At 32.5% G+C, this 19,024-nt stretch overlaps 2 protein-coding genes and 1 pseudogene across 2 annotated transcripts; 1 reads left to right on the forward strand and 2 right to left on the reverse strand.

Annotated features, from left to right (window-relative positions):
• Nucleotides 1-1,183: 1,183 nt before the first annotated feature.
• Nucleotides 1,184-6,829, reverse strand: LOC110663016 (methionine aminopeptidase 1A-like; annotated as a pseudogene).
• A 494-nt stretch (nucleotides 6,830-7,323) lies between these two features.
• Nucleotides 7,324-9,926, reverse strand: LOC110663014 (probable pectinesterase/pectinesterase inhibitor 36). Its single transcript, XM_021822202.2, is given in 5 exon segments — nucleotides 7,324-7,630; nucleotides 7,632-8,013; nucleotides 8,406-8,735; nucleotides 9,334-9,387; nucleotides 9,390-9,926. Coding segments are annotated over 5 exon segments (1,521 nt in total). The 5' UTR covers nucleotides 9,838-9,926.
• A 5,324-nt stretch (nucleotides 9,927-15,250) lies between these two features.
• Nucleotides 15,251-17,854, forward strand: LOC110663013 (pectinesterase 2). The gene is made up of 2 exons (XM_021822200.2): nucleotides 15,251-16,199; nucleotides 16,977-17,854. The coding sequence occupies exons 1-2, from the start codon at nucleotides 15,344-15,346 to the stop codon at nucleotides 17,663-17,665; spliced, it is 1,545 nt and encodes a 514-aa protein (XP_021677892.2). The 5' UTR covers nucleotides 15,251-15,343; the 3' UTR covers nucleotides 17,666-17,854.
• Nucleotides 17,855-19,024: the final 1,170 nt, after the last annotated feature.

The raw sequence follows: 19,024 nt of genomic DNA on the forward strand, positions 1-19,024 counted from the left end.
TATGAACCATGAATGCCCATTTGAGACTCAAAAGAGTATTAATTGGGTCAAAATTTGTTTATTGGGCTTCAATCTCAACACCGAAGGCTTGAGAGATATTCCCCCATGGAGTCTTAAGCTGGGCTTTGAGGCTTAAAGAATCTTTACTGGTGCCACTTTAAGGTGCCGAAGTCATTAGGCCAGCAAGCCACAAAAGTATTTTCAGTGGGCTTTTAATATGGGCTGACGGGCCTAAACCCTGGAAACGGGATGTCAGCTGGGCTTTAAATGTGGACCGGTTTGGGTTTACCATTGGCGGGTATATGTAGTTTTTATAGTTAACCAACGGGGCCCAATTTGGGTTTTGAGTTTAGGCCAGAAATAAGCTTACTTAAGGCCTGTGAGTGCACAATTTTTATTGGGTGTAAATTTGGGTGGACAAAGCCAAAAACATCCAATTGGATTGTCCAATATGGGCCAGCGTGGGCTTAATAAAGGCCTGTAGGGGTCAAATATATTTTATTGGGCTTTAAATTTGGGCGGAATTGCCCAAAACCATACAATTGGTCTTTTAATTTAGGCCAGTGTTGGGCTTCTAATTAGGCCAATAGGCTCAAATTTATTATTGGGCTTTCATCTGGGCCGGAAATGAAATACCCAACAATTCAGATTTAAAATTTGGGCCAATAAGACCCAGAAATGACAATTTTGTTTTCCCTTGCGCTGTTGTGGCCCAAGTATTATCAGATTGGACACTTAACAAGCCTTCTGTCAATGGGCTTTAATTTGGGCCAATGAAGACAAAGCTATTTTATCGGGCTGTAATTGGGATGTCAAATTATTTTTACGAGGCTTGTTTGTTTTTACTGAGGCTTAAAACGTCCAATTGGTATCCAAATTCAATCGCAGACTGGACTTTTCATTTGGGCAAACTAAGCCCAAAATTCTTCAATTGGGCTTACAGTTTGGGTAGCTGGTGAGAACCAAGCCCTGGGTATTTTAGTACTTTCATGGGTATTTTAGTTTAGGTCGATAAGGTGAAAAGGTCAAACACACCTTCTATTGGTGTTCCATTTGGAACACAGGCTCGAGCATTTGAATAGAGCTTCCAATATGGGCCAATGTGGCCCATAATCATTCAATTACGCTTTTAATTTTGGCTGCTAAAGCAAATTTCGGCCGCTGAATACCAAGAGCACTATAGTTATGCTTGTAATAAAAAGGCCTTTAATTTAATTAGATCTGCAATTTGGCCACTGAGTTGCTTGATTGAAATGAGAAACACATCATAAACCGTGTGCATGTCTTTCTTTTAATAGAAAAAAATTCACTAATTTATTACAAACACGATATTCTCATCCACCTAAGGACCAATCATACAGTTAGCCATGGAAGACACTGGGGGATGAGGGCAGCCATGGGAAGACACTGGGAGATGCAAGCAGCCGGGCTGTAAGAACCTCAACTCCAGTTTCGGTCACCTGCATTACGTATCCAGAACACACATAAGAGAACTGCTAGAGACAAATACGTATTTAGCAACATAGCAGAAAAAAGTAACTAGAGGCAGATGATACACAAGGTAGCGAAGAAAGAAACCACATTTACCAAAAGCGCGTGTTCAAATTGAGCACTGCGTTTGCCATCTGCAGTAACAGCAGTCCATCCATCAGGCCACATCTGATCACGCCAAACCCCTATTTAGCAAAATAAAATCAGATAATCTACCAAAAAGAAAAGTCTATCAGATCTATTCAAACAACATTAAATCAAATAACTAGGAAAAGGAAAGTCTATCAATTCAAACAATCAATAAATCACCTGCATTGATCATAGGTTCAATGGTAAAGGTCTGTCCAGCCTTCATCACACCAACAGCTTTATTCCCTGATTAGATTTAAGGTATGCAATGCATATAGCGCCACAAAACAGGGGGGACAAAAAAACCACATGGCTTTATATGGTTCCAGTACTAAGAAAATGTCACAAACTTGCAATTCTTTCATCATTCTGTCCCATCAAAGTCTATGAAAATGGATGCATTCTCATCATGAAAATATTGGATTTAAAAGCCTTGCTTGCTGAGGATACTTCCATAATGGGGAATATTTGGTGCACAATGGAAGAGCTCTCCAATACGATGACCACAATATGATTTCACCTGTTTTAACAAAGAAACAATCAACACGGCCAACAAGCTTACAAAAAGCATACAGATTTTTTGGCCTCAAGTACTTTACCACAGATGATCCAGACATTGTAGCATGACGGTTAATAACTTCTCCAATTTCCTGAAATCACACTCCAGGTTTCACTAAACATCAAACAGGAAAAAATATATCAGAGTCAGAAACTTTTCTCATAAATCATCAAACCTTTGTAAATGTAAATAAAAAAGGGAGAACCTAGTGAACTTCCCATCTTACAAAGAAATTCAAAACAGGAGATTGTTGCTAATAATCCATAAAATTGCTGACACAGTTCAGCAAAAGCAGAATAAGTAAGGTACACTCTGAAGCTCTTAAAGAAAAACATGTTGTCTACATCAACTAATGAAATACGCAATCTGCACCCAACTCAAATTTAACATGGGAAAAATTGTTAAGGCAATTCCCTTAATAAGCAGTTGTGCCTCCTGCGTTATAAAGTGCAACTAAGAGAACAAATTCTTATACATACAAACAAAAGCAGAATAAAAAGCAAGAACACAAATGTAACGTATAACATATACCAATAGATATTGCTTTCTCCAAGCATTCAAAAGTACACTGGACCAACTGACAAGATGCTTCATCAACATTTCCCACACGATATGTTTCATTGAGATCACCTGCATGTGTCGACCAATGGGTCAACAGGAATCTTTGGGTTTTGTAGAATTCTTTAACAATAAGAGATTACAACACAGAATTGAAGAAATATGTACCATCGACACCTTTGTAGTACTCAGTCACATCCACATTTACAATATCACCATCCTTAATTCCTGGGGCAATAAGACAAATTTAGGTTTAACTCAGACAATTTATCATGAAGACATCAGACAGTCAAAATGACCTAAAACAATCATGATGACTGTCCAGCCAGGATAAAAGGGATGTAGAATAGTAAACCAGATGGTTAACTATATGACTTGAAATGATTAAATCTACCCTGGTTAACTAAATGGTGTTTTTCCGTTACCACACCATTAGAATGGTAAAATAGCCATGCAGAGCAAACTGCATAATGTCATACCATACTATCAGAATTTAGAGCATAAAAGCAAGTTCCTAGTGCTTTTGTGCCAGAAAATTTTACATGGTGGAATTAGCATGTCCATGGCAGATTACTTCATTAATTGACCTGCAACAGAGTTAAATCTGCTTGATTAATATCAAATGATCCAAAGCAAATTTATAGAGAAAGTAAACAAAAGGACTACATACGTGCAGCATGACTTTGGAAAGAAATTATAATTTAAAGGAGATGGATATCCTCCTGATAAAAAAGGGTTTAGAAGACCACAGCCAGCCACTCCTATGCATCTAGAATCTCATGAATAGTGAACTAACCATGTTATAAAACATGAAACTGGAGTAATGCAAAAAACCACTGAAATTAACATACCTGCTGCAATAGTTGCCTCATGAACCACTCGATCAATTTCATCAGCAGTTACACCAGGACGACGGACCTGAGAAGCTGCATCCAAAACCTCCCTTGCTATCTGAAAATAACAATTGTTGCAGAGAATTGTTCATATATATAGAATTGGAATGGGGATACAGTTTATGGATGGCAGAAGGCCACCCATTGTTGGGTAGACCAAGATCCAATGTGCCTTCCAATTTTTAATGGACCAAAAGGATAAAAAGAGAACAGGGGAAATGGTGTTTTTAAGGTTTCCCACATGGCCACAAAGTGCATTTTTAGTCACCCATTCACAATGAAGAATTAAAATTAGGTAGAATGACAAGCTAAAACTTCAGAAAATACACATAACTATCACCTGGTAGAAGTAATTCAGAAGGTATTTTTTTTACAACATAAGTCTCTAAAGATCCAAAATTGCATCCAATTCTACTATGCTGCAAAAATGGGTTACCCATAGCACTTGTATTCTGACAATCTATGACCAGGATTTTGCAATCAAAACACATTTTTGTTTTTTCCAACAGAATACCTGTCAGCAGAAGCTAGTTTCTGATCATGAAAATTCAGTTTTCTAATAATCATATTCCATCTCATTATAAAAATTTAAGCGTATGTAACACACTCACACTGAGTTCCTTGCACATACATGCGAACAGCATTTAGATAATAATATAAAACTGGCATGCAAATTCTGAGGCAAATGCAGGAAAAACAAATTTATAGAGTATATTTTTAATGGAAGAAGAGGATGGAGGATAACTTACACGACAAGTTTCTCGCATTCTTTGTATTTGATCTGGACTTTTGATCTGCATCATATGTTAGAAGGAATTAACTTATAAAATAAGTTCAATGTAATCATGCATCAATTGGACACAAAGGAAAAGCACCAAGAAATGAAAACAAGTTTACCTCCACAACACGCTGCAAATCATTGTTGGGTTAAATCTTTGGGATTGCCTGAAAATTATAGCATGAGAAAAAGTATACCAGTGCTGTATGGGACAACTGTAATAGAAAAAGGGCGCAGGTGGGGATGAAAATAAAGAGAATTCCTAGCACTGGGGAAATGTGGTGCAGTATTGGGTTGCAAAGAGACAAGAAGAAAGTAAAAGATATGAATTATGAAATGCAAACACCCATTTCTACAGAAAACAAAAAACATTATTACTATAAATAACTAAATGGTATTCATACTTACATCTCAAATTGCTTTAAAATAAAAGAACAACTAGAGCTGCTAGTCAAATTTAGAAAGAAGCTACTGAAAAACTCACATCAACTGCCCAGTCAGGTTGATCAATGTGAGCAGGAACTACACGCATGGGAGATATAAGATAAGGTCTTAGTGTCCTGTGCAAAAATAAAACTCCATTATGCTTTCATAATATGAAGAAACAGTGCTGAGGTGTTACTCCAAAAAGGAAAATTACAAAGAGAGAGAGAGAGAGAGAGAGAGAGAGAGAGAGAGAAGAGATAGAAGAAAACTAGGAAATGTTAAAATGTAAATAATTCTACTTTCATAAAATAAGAATAACTCCCAGAATTCCAGTAACAACCTGGTTTATCCAAGATGTCCCCTACACCTAGGATGCAGCTCTTTCCCCAAGTCACTTTCTATCTTTTCATTATTATTATGCATATTTAAAACTGGTTTAGTTAATCGCCACTATTCAACAATATCAAGAAACTTTAAAGTTGGGTAAGAATGATTTAGAGAGATTGTGATCCCTCACCCTACCAACCTCATCAAAGAAAAGAATGTAAGTGTTATTCAAAGATGGGCGGTCCTTGAGAAATACCCTGTCCAATCAAAATGAGGAAGTTTTGGAGTTGGAGTCTGTCCTCTCTGCAAGCAATATAGCCAGCCTTCATTAAGTCCACCTAAATCTTGTTCACCTGGAAGCAGTCCTGTGTGCTGATACGAAAAAACTTCATCAATATGAAAAAGAAAAATAGGGCAGCTTTAACTTGATTTCAACACACATATATGAAACGAATTTGTGAGGAAGAGTCAATCAATAAGCATACAAGAAGATAGAATAAATTTCAATTGCATCCAATGCAAAGTGATGTAGAGAGTAAGCAAATGGATCCTTCAAGTTTGACATATGAACAATGATTTGACAAAAAGATATAGAGACATCATCATATTCAATTGAAATAGTGTAAAAACATTACAAAAGCAAAAAGATATTTACAAGAAGTTCTAAATAAAGAAATTCTAGGTCTGCACAGCCCACGATACTTACAAGAGCAAAAGTGTAAATGACAAATAACAAAACAGAAAGGAGAAGATAAGAAAATGAAATATGTATATAAATTGAATGGTAACAAGAAATTTCAAACCTCTTTCTGTTCATGTTCAATGGGAAATGAATCAAGTATTGCATACCATTGTAGAATATCCAAATATTTTTTATTCTGAAAAAATAAAATACATATTTGTCTATCAGCAGCCCTATTTATATTAGGTAAACTGAATAAAATCCCCATTGCATAAAACTTTGGATGTTCCTGAATCAATTACATACCAGAAAGCAGCACCTTTGCGAGGAAGCTTTAATTCCATGCACTTTGGGCACCTGCAAAATAATAAAATGTTAAAAGAATGAGAAATCTGAGGATAACAGGCCACCTAATCAAGAAACTAGAAACGAATTGGAAATATACAAATTAGCAAGTTGAAGATTTAAATCAATTGGAAAGTATACAAGTCAATTAGAACCAAAGCACAAAATTTCTCACTAGAAACCCGCATAATAAAAAGTTACTACTGTGACTAAGTTATACCAGTTTATTTCAATATCAGTGCACTAGAATGGCCACGAGATACGATCAACAAGTTAATGTTCCAAGTGAACCAAATTCAGAACTAAGAATCCAAATTAATTCCATGAAGAAGACAAATTACATAATGAAGAAGCGCAGGCTTCCCGCATTGAACACACGATAGGGCAGTTGCTACCGCCTCATCAGAGCCGCCGGGCATCGAACCTACGACTCCCTCTCTCTCGCTCTCCGGTTGATTGCGATGGTTGGACGGACGATTTAGAGTCGTGATGGTTTTCAGAGGAAGGACAGAGAACACAAATAACCGTCCAAATCAAAGATGTAGTCCAAATGGTCAACTTACAACACCTGTCCCAATTTTATTGCTCAGATAATTTCAGTTTTCCACAGTGCAATAAAAAAGAGAAGCTCCATTTCTTCTCTCGCTGTAAATCTCACTCTTCATTTTTCTTTTTTTTTTTTTAATAAGGTGCTCTATTTTTTAATATTTTTATAAATTTCCATAAAATTAAAAATATATAAGAAATTATAAAATATAAATTATTTCTTCATTCACGTTAATTTATATATTCATTTCTTATGTGGAAAGCATTAATATTTAATTTATTAAATATATTATACACTATTTTTTTTTTTTTTACTTTTAAAGAAAATTTTTTTTCTTTTAACTTCTATTTGTCTACTTATTTTGGCTGACTGCAAAATTTAAAAACAAATGGTAAGTGCATAACTGAATATCAACAATTACATGCAGATATTCACTGCGACATCTACTGATTTATTTAAAGCATATTACGCTTCATGTGCCTGCAAAGATGCCATTTTAGTTTTCAACATTGGTACATGAGTCCAGCACCTTGACAAACCTCACAAGCCCATTTATATTGTGGTATCATATGTATTATTCTATACCACTTAAATCCCAAGCCGAAATGGCACAACCGTAATTGGGATCCACGACTCTCAATGTATAAGCATGCCCGCACAAAAGGGACTAGCTTCTTGTGGCCTATTAAACACATGAAAGCCAGGCCATTTCACCCTCCCTGAAGTAGATGAACCAACGCCTGTATTCATATATTCTGCATAAAACAGAGTTGAAAGTGCAAAATTACCATGCCATTCTCCCCAACCCACTGGATCAATTAGACCATCAAGGTCTGTCTTCATAAACACGGTACTTGAATACTCTTTCCATGGCCTGCCTAAGTAAGTTCTATAAATTTTTAACTGCAGCAAAATCTGGTGCTGGTCTAACTCTTGATCTATGTATAGAAATTCCTGTATTTTCATTAGGGTCATCTCTTGATTGTGCAGTTATATAATTGCCCTGGCCATGCATCGGTCTCCTTACAAAGATGTCGCAATTTTGAAATACTACTGCAGCATTACCGAATATAAAATCGATGGTGCCATATATGTGACAATCACGGTAAAATTGTCTCAAGGAAAGCACAAATAGAGTGTCCTGATAACCTTTGAAGCTGCATCGATAGAAGACCGAAAAATCTGAACTCGCCCTTAATGCTACCCCCTGGTATTTATAGGGCCCAGCTGTGTTCTCAAATGTGATATCCCTAGCCCAAAATCCATCCCCTGATACGCCTGCAATTGGACAGAAGTCAAGTTAAGCCATGGGAAGAGAAAGAAAAAAAAAATCCCTGATGCTCTTATCCACTTCATATTAAGCCCGGCCATAATCCAGCTTGAAACTAGAATCAGATTGGCATATTTCAAATTTAAAATTTTAGACCGGAAGTGTTTGATTTAACTTTTTAAATGCAATTGATAGTGATCAACACGAACCTGACCGCCGGACATGGAACCGACAGTGGGCCAGGTCTACTTTCATGCTGTTGATAGCTAGGATTCATGCTAATGCTTTTCTGTGCCTATTGAAATGCAAAGTTGTCTTTAATCTTGGCTAAAGCAAATGGTAAATTTCGGTTTAAATAGAAAATTCAACATCAAATAGTGCAAGTACACTATAATCTTACCAAAGCTAGCTGAGCTTAAGGTGGTATCCCCATCTGGAACATTTCGACTACCCGTTATGATGGTTCTATCAATGCCATCACCCACAAGCATCACATTTTTAGCAGGATATTCAATTTCTACCTTCTCATTATAAACTCCTGCTTTCACGTAGATTATTACTCTTTTGGTTCTCTTGGTACCCAATTTAGTAAGTTCAGCCATAACCTCATTAATTGTTGAGTGAGTACCAGAACCATCCATTGCCACTATAAAATCTGCCTTGGATGTTGCCGGAGACCATGATGTTAGAATTCCCCCGCCGTGATTATATTTTGGTCGTCGTGGTGCTCCTAAACAAGCAGAATTGAGGAGATTAGGAGAATTCAGATTAATAGGAAAATTTTAGGCAAACACTTATTTAATAAAAATGGAAAATGGTGATTGCGAGAATTTACAGACTGAAATAATTTTGAAGTCAATTAAAAAACAAAAAAAAAGGGGTTTTGAATCAATTTTGGCCCAACATTAAAGTATATGGACCGGGCACTCTGTGCCCAACTACCCTTCTATAAAAGATTTCTTTCTAGCATTGCTCTTTATTGGGCTTATCTAAGAGTTCAGGTTATAAATTGACGCATAGAACTTTAATATATATTTAAAAAATGTAATTATTATCAATTTGATTTTAAATAATAAAGTATTTAATAATTTTAAATTAAATATTTATATTGATATTTATATTTACTATATATATATATATATAACACTAATAATTTTCCTAAAAAATATTATTTTGTAAAAGAAGAAAAAGGTGTAAATTTAGTGATAAAAATCTAGTAAGATACTAAAATCACCCTTAAATTTCGGCTAGAAAATAAACAATTATTATAATTGAGATAAATAGATTAAAAAAATCCATAAATTGAAAACAAAAATAAACTTAATTACCTCTCCATATGCCTTTCCCTTGCCTTTGCAAAGCTAGGGCTTTATTAAGCCAAATGTCAAATTTTGAGTCACACCTTGAATTTCATCAAATCCTTTCTCGTTCAAGCCATTCAAACAAGTTTTATGATTAGCTAGCATACCACTGAGCCACATGCAAGTATCTTCATCGCTAAGATTCTCATTGAGAAGCAATTGTGCGAGTCGAAACTCACTTTCACTGTAAAGCTTGACACAGTCACTGAAAGCCACACCGGCAGGATTCAAATCCTGGCTCAATCCACCACCCATTGACTGAACCCACTTTCGAACTTGCAGAATTTGAGTTTGAGCCATTTGGATGGTCTCCAATCCATCATGCTCAAGGGAAATGGTGGAGAAGGTAGCCATGGTTAGGAGAAGGAAGAAGATGGTGACACAAGTAGTGGACATTTCCGCTGTGGAACAAGATGATGATGTGCATATGGATTCGATGTGTTCGAAAATGAAGTTTTTACGGATTTGCATATGGAGTAGGGTGAAAACGCAAACACGTACAAATTATTGTTGCCAAGTATCAAAGATTCCACTCCATATCTCAGAAAAATGTTGCTTCATTCACCGGTAACGTAGTGATAGTGCATGCAAGGAAGATCATTTTATAATTTTCCTTTTTCCTTCTCATTATATAATATATACATTCAAGTTTCTTATTGTAAAAACTTATTGTGTTCTGATGTACATCAAATTTCCAGATATCAGCATTATATATATATATATATATATATATATATATATATATATATATATATATACACACATACATCGGTGTATGACCTCTAGCTGCCTAACTTATCATCAACAAATTAATAAACATCCACACCATCAGAATTTTAGTCATTTATGTATAGCTTGGGTAAACAAGCAAACACGTAGACGATTGTAGTGGCCAAGTGTCAATGGCGGTCACCATGCATGTCGTGACTCGATTGCGAGTCGTGAATTGACAACTAGCACAGAAACTCCATCTCGATGAAATATTGTCTCATGCAATGCAGGTGAAGAATGACAATAAATAAATAAGAAAGTAGTTAGTTCTTCTCCTTCTCATTATCTGTGGATTAAATGAAAACAAAAGGTCTCACATCAATCGAATAATGAGATTTTAAGTTAATATAATATTAAAATAGCAAAAGAGTGTGCTTTTTTTTTTTCTTGTGATTAATCAACTGCAAAAAATTTCGGATTTCTTCTTTGAATGTATAAAAGTTGGCTTATGATTTTCTTATCTCATGAAAAAATTGAAAATAAAAAATTTTCAATAATTTTATACATATTAGTTACATATTTTTAGAAATAAAATTGATCCTATTTTATAAAATAATAATTTGATAAGTATATTAATTAATGTTAATTATTTTGGTTAGATTTCATATATAATTATTTCCTATAATTTTTTTTATATTCCTAATTTATTAATAATTACTTATAAGTTTATAATTTTGGTTAGACTAATATGTGTACAATGAGCGGTCAATCAAATTGTTTATATTTAGATGCACTGAAAGGATCGAATGCCTTCAGAATCAAGGCATTGAAAGAATTAATTTCAACACAAATGTTAAGGACATGATTTACATGTGATAATACCAATACCATCCACAATTATTTTTTTTTCTATTTATTTTGAAATTTATTATTTTTATAATAGAAAATTTAAAATTATATTCTATTATTTAACCCACAATTATTATTTCAGTTCAATAAATTTTTATTAAATTTGAAAAAAAATTGAAAAAAAAAATTAAGGACAGATCATGATCTTTCAATCTAAAGTAGTCGATCTTCAGAAACGTAAAAGAATTGGAGTACTGATGATGGTATTTCTTCTAGTCAAAATTCCAGTTTCGGTGATCCAATATGCATCCATTGTTTTGGGTATACGGGGAGTTGGTGTTTGAATTTTGAATGATTAAGCCAGTTCAAGCAGCCTCTAGATGGTACTTAAAAGTCAAATTCATTGTGATAACGATTTTGATGTCTCCACCCTCTTAATTATGCAAAAGTATTAATTAATTTAATATATTAATTACTCAACTTTAACTCAGTTTATATACTTAAATTAGGAAATTATCCATGGTAATATATGTGATTATTAATAAATTTAATTTTTATATTTTTTAATTTTAATATATAAAAATAATATAATATTTTAAATTTTTTATTGATTATTTTAAATTTTATTTTATTATTTTTATCTTTTAAATTTTTTAATAAATATTTTATGAATATATATATATATATCATAAGTTACTTTATAATAATTATTACTTATTATAATATTAATAATATAGTTATTAAATAATTTTTAACTTATATAAGAAAATATCACGTGATAATATTATAAAAGAGAATATTATGTGCTAGATTTTTTAATTAATTATTTTAAATTTTATTTTTATTATTTTTATCTTTTAACTTTTTTAATAAAAAATTTATTATAGAAATAATTAAAATTTATATATCATATATATAATTAATATATATTATTATATTTTAAATTATCTTATAATAATTATTTATTATAATATTAATAGAATAATTATTAAATAATTTATAACTTTTATAAAATAATAAAATATAGCATATCAAATTCTACTATGTATTAACTATATAGCAATATCATAAAAGAAAATATTATATATGATAAATTCTGAGGAATATTTTCCTATTTTATATAGCTAAATTCTAATGAATAAAAGCATTGATGGGTTAAGTCGCTTGAGGTTTAAGCTGGCTTAGCCACATAAAAAAAAAATAATAATTAAAAGAAAATAGATATATGTCCCTACCTATCCAAATGCTTGCGTGGATGTAATTATATATAGAAAAACAATTAATGGGAGAGCAGGTAGGGCCTGCAAGCAAGCAAATAGAAATGGTCAGGGTCAACTATAAGCAGTGTTTAGAGTGGATAATTTTATTTAATCAATAACTAAATCCTTGTCATATCTTGTCTGAGAATGTGTTTATATATATTAAAAGGAAAGATCAGAATTAAACCTTTATCTAATACACAATGAACCCAACACTTAATCATTAATTGAAGTCTTGAACTCCTAATCTAATAACGCTGTCTATATTTAATGGTCAGCCCTCATGAATCTTAGAGGACCATTCTCATTGGGTGATAACTGGATTAGATAAGATATATGTGGTTTTTGTTTCCCATGCCATTATTATTATTATTATTATTATTATTATTATTATTATTATTATTATTATTATTATTATTCATTTCCATTTATAACTATAAAATATTTTATAGTTCAATACAACCTTTTCTTATGAGATAATCCTAGATAAAATGTGTGACTAATAAAGATTTTTTCATGAGATGCTGGATAATAGTAAGTCTCTTTGATAAGTATGTTAAAAGTCCCATCTCAATTGCTCCAACAAGGTCCTATTGAACGTACTAGCCCTGCGTAGGCATGCCAGACTTTTTATATGAAAAAATAATTAGAATAGCAAAGCAGTAAAGTATTGATGGCTATATAATCAGAATCACCTTCAAAACTAGTTGCTTTTAAAAAATTTTCACTATCTATTGATATAGTTTCGAGAGTAATCTAAATAATGTTTATATATATATATATATATATATATATATATATATATATTGGAATATCTTTAAGATTTAATCGCATAGGCAGAAAAAACACTATTAAAAGCTATCCTAAAATTTTAGATATTTTATTTATATTTTTATTTATTTAATTTTAATTAAAATTTAAATTTAAAATATCATAATTTTAAAAATCACTTTAATTATTACTAAATTAAAACAACTTATTTTTTTAATTATTATATGATTAAAAATGTACAACTTTTATATAATAATTTATTAATTGCGATGGGCTGATGGCTAATATATATTAATACAACAGAGTAATACTACCAGATTACTCAATTATTGCAATTGTTAGAGAAAGAATAAATGATTCTCACCAAGGCTGGAAACCGTATAGTCCATAGCATTATTCTTCATTGTGATTGACTTGTCCTAAACATGTGTCTAAGTACATAAGTTTTGCAATTTTGTTACCCATCTAAAATTATAATTGGGTGTACCTATTAATTGAGAGTTTTGATTCCCATTAAAAATACTAAGAAGAAAATTATTAAAACACTTAAATTTCGTTTGTTTCGTGTGAAAAATAATTTGTATATAAAAAATATTTTTTAAAGAAATATTTTTCATAAAAATATTTTTTATTATTTAATTATAATATTAAATTAATGGTATGTATTTATATCCTATAAATATAAGTATTTTCACATCTCAATAAAAATATCAAAATTTAAAAAATAAAAATTATTTTCTCTTTTAAAAGGAAAAAGTTATTTTCCTTAAAAATGATTTAGTTTTCCCTTTAATCAGGAAAATATTTTTATTGACTTATTTTTTTGACTACCCTAAACGTTAGAAAATGTAAAAAATATTTTTTATAAAACAAATGGAGCCTTAAATTATTATTATTATTATTATTATTATTATTATTATTATTATTATTATTATTATTATTAAATTTAAACAATTAGAGTCAAATAAAAAAAATTTTCTTATATAATTTACATGCTTTTCTTGCTTGCAAATTGTTGGGATGCAAATGGTGAAAATTGTTGGCTCTCTAGCAGTCAAATAAAACATGTCCTCAGTTTCCAGAATTGTCTACAACTACCTAATCATATATATATATAATCTACTCAGCTTTTCACATAATTTTTCAATTGCTTGATCTCATATAGCTAAACTATTCATGAAAAAGTCAACAATTATTGTAGGATAAGCCCTTTTTTAATTATATATTCCATTTTCAACTGTAGGACATGGTTTCAAACTTGTAGAATTTTAAGGTCTAAAATGACATTAGAATGAGGCCGGGGTGGCTGCTGGATTAGAATCAGGATGATGTTCTATTTATGTGGGAAACTGTTACGTACCTTCATCAACTCAATAAATTACATGGAATTGTACATAGATATATGCAGAACCCTTTGATTTTTAATTATCTTTCTTCTTCATATTATTGTTCCCATTTGCTGCTTTTTGAATGCCACAAATGGAGTAGTTAACAGCTAGGTCTTCCCTCTACCAACCTTGATTATTAGTTAGCATGGAAATTGAGGGGAACTATAATATCCCACGTCTCTTTATTAACTAGGAACTTTTAGACTAATCAAAATTAAAATGCCTTGGGTCGGAGGAAAAAATATATATATATAAATGGACCATTTGTTGTTAATTTCTCCTCGTTCGAAAGAAATGGTAAAAGTCATAACACTAATCCACGCTGTTAACATATAAACCATGCATTCCAAATGGATCAATTGGTAAGCAAATTATAATTGACCGCCATCCAAAGATAAATTCATGATATTATTTTCGTCTGAATTTAATTCATTATGAATTATTTAAGTCACATGTATGATAAAATTCACATATAAAATAAGTGGAGCTCACATATTTATATCTTAAATTTGAAATAGACTAAGTTAATTATAGAGGTAGGGTGAATCTGCTACACGTATGATTTCATTAATTCTATGCATAAGAGTCCAAGCTAGCATTGTTAATCCTCAAGGAAGAAAATGCCTTATTCAAAAGAAAACAGAAGAAGAAAACGCGTTTCATGCCTCTGAGTCAAATGCAAATTATATAAAATGTTTACATAAATTATCATTTTTATTTAAGATAAATAAGATATAGTAGCGCATTATTTGAACTTCTTCCCTTGTCCAACAGAAACTAGCAATACATTTAATAATTTTTACAATATTCTTTGAGCAAATAATGCAAAATAAAATAGAAGGAAAAGAGAAAGTTGTGCAAGTATTGCACGATCATTTCTATATAAAGGCAACAATTTAGGACATGAACTCCACACAATAACGCTCTAAGTCCTAGCCCTTCTCTCTTTCATAAGACACTTCCATATTTTGCTATTGAATACCATCGGTAACATACTCGATGGAGCTTCGAATCCTGCTAGCACTTATGTTTGCTCCTCTTCTTTTCTCCCCAACTATTTTGGGCTACAATCTCATAGAAGTAAAATCTTGGTGCAGCAAAACACCCAACCCAGCACCATGTGAATATTTCTTAAGCCACAACACCAAAGACACTGCAATCACGAAAGAATCTGATTTTCTCAAAATTTCTATGCAACTAGCTTTAGAGCGCGCATTGCATGCAGAATCCAACACCTACTCTCTAGGCACAAAATGCAGAAATGAGCATGAAAAGGCAGCTTGGACAGATTGCCTTGAGCTCTATGAGTATGTGATCGACTGGCTCAATCAAACCACCACCAGCAAGTGCTCTGAATTTGATGCACAAACATGGCTTAGCACCGCCCTAACCGATATAGAAACATGCCGAACCGGATTCATAGAGCTGGGAGTGCCTGACAACGTTTTACCCTTGATGTCAAACAATGTGTCCAAGTTAATTAGCAATAGTTTGGCTATTAACAAGGTGCCGTACACTGAACCTAGTTACAAAGAAGGTTTCCCCACATGGGTTAAGCCTGGTGATCGAAAGCTCCTGCAATCATCTTCGACAGCTTCTCAAGCTAATATTGTGGTGGCACAAGATGGCTCAGGGAATTACAAGACGATTGCGGAAGCAGTTACCGCAGCATCAAAAAGATCAGGAACTGGGAGGTATATAATATATGTGAAGGCAGGGACTTATAAGGAAAATATCGAGATAGGAAAAAAGTTGAAGAATATTATGTTCGTGGGTGATGGCATGGGGAAAACTATCGTTACAGGAAGCAGAAGCGTTGGAGGCGGCAGTACAACTTTCAAATCAGCTACCTTTGGTGAGTAAATCAATTACAAATAAATTCTTTCAGTTCTTCTGTTAACATGCATAACAGATTTTTGGAATTGCTAAGCTGCTAATGGAGTAAAACATTAGAGGGGAAAAATTCAGGAGTACAAAATTTCTTGATAAATTTCCACTAATTAGAAAACCACCTTATTTTTTTTTAGAAAGAAAATCACCTTATTAACAATCAACTTTAGCTTAATAATAATAAAGTTGTTTTCAATTTTTAGTTTTCATTTTTTAAAGTCTCAAGTTCAAATATTTGAAATTAAATGAAAAAAAAAATTATGCTATAGTGAAAAGTATTTAATTTTGCATGTCAGCTAAAATGTGACAGCTTACTAATTTAAAAAATACTGTCATTTTCTGTGATCGTATACTATCTAAAATAAATGTTAGTGGTCCTTGACTTCAAAGGGGTAGCCAATTAGGTTTTCCATTGCTTTGTTACACAATTTTTAGTAATTAAAAGTCTTAGGGTTTGTCCCAATGAACTTATATATTTGTCCAAAAAGTCTTATGTAATATATACTCTGATAGTCTGTTGTTTAGCATAGAACCAATTTTCAGTCAACAACAGAGATTGCTTGCATATGGCATGCAACCGTAAATTTCATGCCATCGGTTTTATAATCTAATAGCTAGTATGATTTTAATTTAATGTAACAACATATTTATCTAACTTTTGCACTTTCTTAGTTGGTTTTCAATTTGAAGAATGAAACATGAGGTTTATTTTTGATATTGTCTGTTGCTTTGGATATTTCAGCTGCTGTTGGAGACGGGTTTATTGCTCGGGATATGACATTTAGAAATACAGCCGGACCCCGAAATCATCAGGCAGTGGCTTTACGTTCGGGCGCTGATCTCTCGGTATTTTATAGATGCAGCTTTGAAGGATATCAAGACACTCTTTATGTCCATTCTCAAAGACAATTCTACAGAGAATGTGACATATATGGGACAGTGGACTTTATATTCGGTAATGCTGCAGTGGTTTTCCAAAACTGTAATATCTATGCACGCAATCCCCCTAATAAGACCAACACCCTTACTGCTCAAGGCAGAACAGACCCCAACCAAAACACTGGCATTTCCATCCATAATTGCAGGGTTACAGCAGCTTCCGATTTAAAACCAGTCCAAAGCTCGGTCCGGACTTACCTTGGCAGGCCATGGAAACAATACTCTAGGACTGTTTTTATGAAAACATTCCTTGATAGCTTAATCAACCCTGCTGGTTGGATGGAATGGAGCGGTAACTTTGCTCTTAATACTTTATACTATGGAGAGTACATGAACACTGGCCCTGGTTCATCCACTGCTAATAGAGTTAAATGGAAAGGCTATCATGTGATTACCAGTGCATCCGAGGCATCACAGTTCACTGTCCAGAATTTCATTTCAGGAAATTCTTGGTTACCAGGCACCAATGTCCCCTTTACTTCTGGCCTTTAATTAATTTTTCCATTATTTTGTTATTTTATGGGTATTAATTGAGTTCCCTGGGGCAATAAAATAAATTCCCGCTGCCCAAAAAGGAAGAAAATAAGGGGTTGATTGTTGGCTTTTTAATTTATTGTTAATTTATTACCTTTTGTGGAGTTGTAATTAAGTTGAAAAGTAATGTTATAATTTTTTTTTTTATAAGGAAAAGTGATGTTAATTAATTAATGGATGGAATTTTGAGGTGTTATTCCTAATTAATTATCATCATATTGATCTCATGCTTACGGATAATTAGGCAGCACTTAATAAATCTAGTGGAGAGGTGAATTTTGTTATAATTAGTTAAGACACCAACATCATTGACCTTTTTAATACATACATATGTACATCAATTCATCATTGACCCTTTAAATAACGTATTCTATCATCCATCAATGGCTTGGTCAATTAGCCTACTAGCTATTGCATATGATGTATATATATATTGAAATAGAGAATTAATCAAATCCCAATATTTAATTTTTCTAGTTTTATTTTTGGGTTATGTTAATTCCAATGGGAAATATGATTATAGTGGTCATATATGTTAATTAATGAGAAAGAAACTTGTTGTTACTATCATGCCTACGAAAATCACTTCATTATTATTATTTTTTTTTAATTTATAGTTTTTCTAAGTTGACCTTGTCAATCAAGTGGCTGTACTTTTTTTTATTTGAATTTTTCCATAAATAATAAACAAAATTAAGTGTAAAAATGATATAATTGGCCATATTGTATGAATGAGTTAACAATAAGGTGAACTAGAGATTAAAGATTTTTTTTTTTAATAAAAAAGGTCTAATATCTTCAGCTATTACATCAATAATATATATATATATATATATATATATATATAAAAGAGAAAGTCTTGCACAATTGATTGCGTTTTTTGGAAAATTAGTAGCATTCTGTTCTAGAAGCTATCTTCAGCTGAGCCAGGAGCTGCAGCTGATGTGGGATGGCCAAGTTTTTACTTGGCCTGATTAAACTCTCCTTGGCTTCTGATCTTGACTCTTACTGAATCAATCAAGCTCGTCATGGTTTTATGAATAGGTATTTTATCAAGAGATGTGTTCTGTCACTAAATCACTTATGCACGTGTATATACCTTTAAATAAATAAATAAATAACAACTAATCAAGCTCCATTTCTTTACAATTGTCCTTGCCACGGGCATCAGAAAATTGACACTGATTTACCTCAACTCGTATCAAATCCTCTTTCCTCTTAACTTAAAAAAGTAAAATGAGTGCATTAGGCCCAGCCCTACAGGTCAGGCTGCATGACACCACTGGGCCAACAATGATCCTAAAAATGGAGGAGTTA

The sequence above is a fragment of the Hevea brasiliensis genome, chromosome 2 (assembly GCF_030052815.1).
Source record: "Hevea brasiliensis isolate MT/VB/25A 57/8 chromosome 2, ASM3005281v1, whole genome shotgun sequence".
NCBI lineage: Eukaryota > Viridiplantae > Streptophyta > Magnoliopsida > Malpighiales > Euphorbiaceae > Hevea > Hevea brasiliensis.

Excerpts from the sequence above, each read along its gene's own strand:
- LOC110663013 (XM_021822200.2), top strand. The coding sequence starts at position 15,344 with ATGGAGCTTCGAATCCTGCTAGCACTTATGTTTGCTCCTCTTCTTTTC. Across the intron at positions 16,200-16,976 it reads TTTCAAATCAGCTACCTTTG|CTGCTGTTGGAGACGGGTTT; the intron begins GTGAGTAAATCA and ends TGGATATTTCAG.